This window comes from Hevea brasiliensis, chromosome 1 (assembly GCF_030052815.1).
Source record: "Hevea brasiliensis isolate MT/VB/25A 57/8 chromosome 1, ASM3005281v1, whole genome shotgun sequence".
Taxonomy (NCBI): domain Eukaryota; kingdom Viridiplantae; phylum Streptophyta; class Magnoliopsida; order Malpighiales; family Euphorbiaceae; genus Hevea; species Hevea brasiliensis.
In genome coordinates this window covers 48,728,486-48,730,728 of record NC_079493.1, presented here as the reverse complement: position 1 = coordinate 48,730,728, position 2,243 = coordinate 48,728,486, and the positions used below count along the sequence as shown (strand labels likewise).

The 2,243-nt window shown below is 35.8% G+C and overlaps 1 protein-coding gene across 1 annotated transcript; it reads right to left on the bottom strand.

Moving 5' to 3' along the window:
- Positions 1 to 1,131: 1,131 nt before the first annotated feature.
- Positions 1,132 to 1,992, bottom strand: LOC131183157 (uncharacterized). Its single transcript, XM_058153280.1, has 2 exons — positions 1,681 to 1,992; positions 1,132 to 1,152 (listed from the first exon to the last, which is right to left on the bottom strand). The coding sequence occupies exons 1-2, from the start codon at positions 1,990 to 1,992 to the stop codon at positions 1,132 to 1,134; spliced, it is 333 nt and encodes a 110-aa protein (XP_058009263.1).
- Between the last annotated feature and the right edge of the window lie 251 nt (positions 1,993 to 2,243).

Sequence of the window (2,243 nt, the reverse complement as noted above, 5' to 3'; positions counted from 1 at the left end):
CATGGCACTTCTAATAGTCAAAAAATCATCTCAACAATGCCAATTCAAGCTATAACATAAAAGCCCCAAAGTTAGGTCAAAACCCTAACTCAAAATCTCAATCTCATACATAACACATGTAATACATAATCTCACTTCTTTATACTTATTACATGCCATCACTAACCAATTCAAAACCATCAATTCATCACACTTCCTATGGCTACCGAAATTAGGGTTTCCCCTACTCATGGTATTCATTTTGATTTCATGGAAATTTACTTTAATTTACCATACTAATCACACTTTAAAAAAAAAAGGAAAAAAGTATGTATAGTGCACTAACCTTTATGGACCCTTCTTCAACTTGGTAAAACTCTACTAATCCACAATTTCTTGCCCGCCAATATCTTCCTTATGGTGTGGGAGTAATTTTTAATGAAGGTGACTTAGGGTTTTAGGGTGAGAAAAGGCAGGGATTTCAAGCTAAAAAGCTTGAAAATGGAGGAGTGGATATGGCTATGGTGGACGGCCAAAGGTAGAAGAAGAAGAAGAAAAAAAATGTTTTGATTAATGCCATTTTGTCTCTTATGTTATATTTATCCTTTGGTTAATTTCATATAAGTTTTTAATATGTAATTTTATGATCATCCTTAAATCATGCTTAGGTTAGCATGAGGTAATGCTTATGTAATTATTCCATTTTCTTTTCCTTTTCTTTTATTTCCTATTTCCGTCAATAAATTCACAATTTTGATAAATTTATTTATTTTATGTGTTTTAATCTCTCTCACTTTAAGTGGCATTTAGGTTAAAATTCATCTTTAAAGGTGAAATAACTAAAATGCTCCTTTATTGTGCTTATCGGGTTATACTTGTCTGTACCGATTGACTTAATTTTCTTAAATTTTCTATGACATTTTTAATGTCATTTAATCTTCATAAAACCTTCATTTTAATCCAAAATATTTATTTCATAGTGTTCCTCGTGGGTCTAGGGTCAGTAACTATCTTCATAGTCACTTCCCAGTATAGTTACCCATTGCCGGAACCTCGGCTCCTTTAACCTATTGTCATTTCATTTCTGATATTTTTCCTTAATTTTTCCTTAGCCTTTATTCAATTAATTTATGCCTCCTCACTCTGGTTTAACTATAGTTCCAGATATCCTAGCTGTTCAAACAGATGTTAGTCATCGAAACAGTAAAATGTACGAACTACCTAAAGTGAGGGCATTGTAATACTTCCCCTATAAATAAAAATTTTGTCCTTGAAATTTACTTGGTGTGAAGAGCTGAGGGAACTACTGCCTCATCATCTCCTCACTCTCCCATGTCGCCTCTTCTGTGCTGTGGTGTCTCCAAAGAACTTTCACTAGTGGGATCCTTTTATTTCTGAGTTCTTTGATCTCTCGTGCCAAGATTCTGATTGGTTCTTCTTTATATGTCAAATCAAATTGTACAATTATCTCTTCTACTGAGATGACATGTGAAGGATCTTATCTGTATCTCCTAAGCATCGACACATGGAGTACATTGTGGATCTTGTCCAGCTCAGGTGGCAAGGCTAGCCTGAAGGATGCTGGACCCACACGTTCAATGACCTTGTATGGACCAATAAACCTAGGGCTTAACTTACCCTTCTTGCTGAATCTTAGCACTTTCTTCTAAGTGACACTTTGAGGAACACCTTATCACCAACCTCATACTCTATATCTTTCCTTTTCAAATCAGCATATGACTTCTGTCTATCTGGGGTGGCTTTTAGGTTATCTCTGATGAGCTTCACCTTTTCCTCTGTCTGTATCACAAAGTCTGGGCCCATTACCTTATCCTCACCTAACTCTATCCAGCATAAGGGAGTCCTACATCTTCTCCCATATAACGCTTCATACAGAGCCATTTTTATGCTGGCTTGGTAACTATTATTATAGGCAAATTCTACTAGAGGAAGGTACTTCTCCCAACTTTCTTCAAGATTAATGATGCAGCTCTGAAGCATATCCTCCAGCATCTATCATATAATTCATGTCATGTCATTACTATCATTTCTTTAATATGTATAACAAGTTATTGAGTTCTAAGGGTTACCTGAATCACCCATTCTGACTGTCCATCCGTCTGAGGATGAAAAGCCATATTAAAGTGCAGTTGAGTGCCTAACGACTCCTATATCTTCTTCCAAAACCTCAAAGTAAATCTCAGGTCTCGGTCAGATATGATCGATGTTGGCACTCCATATAACCAGACTATCTCAGCTATGTA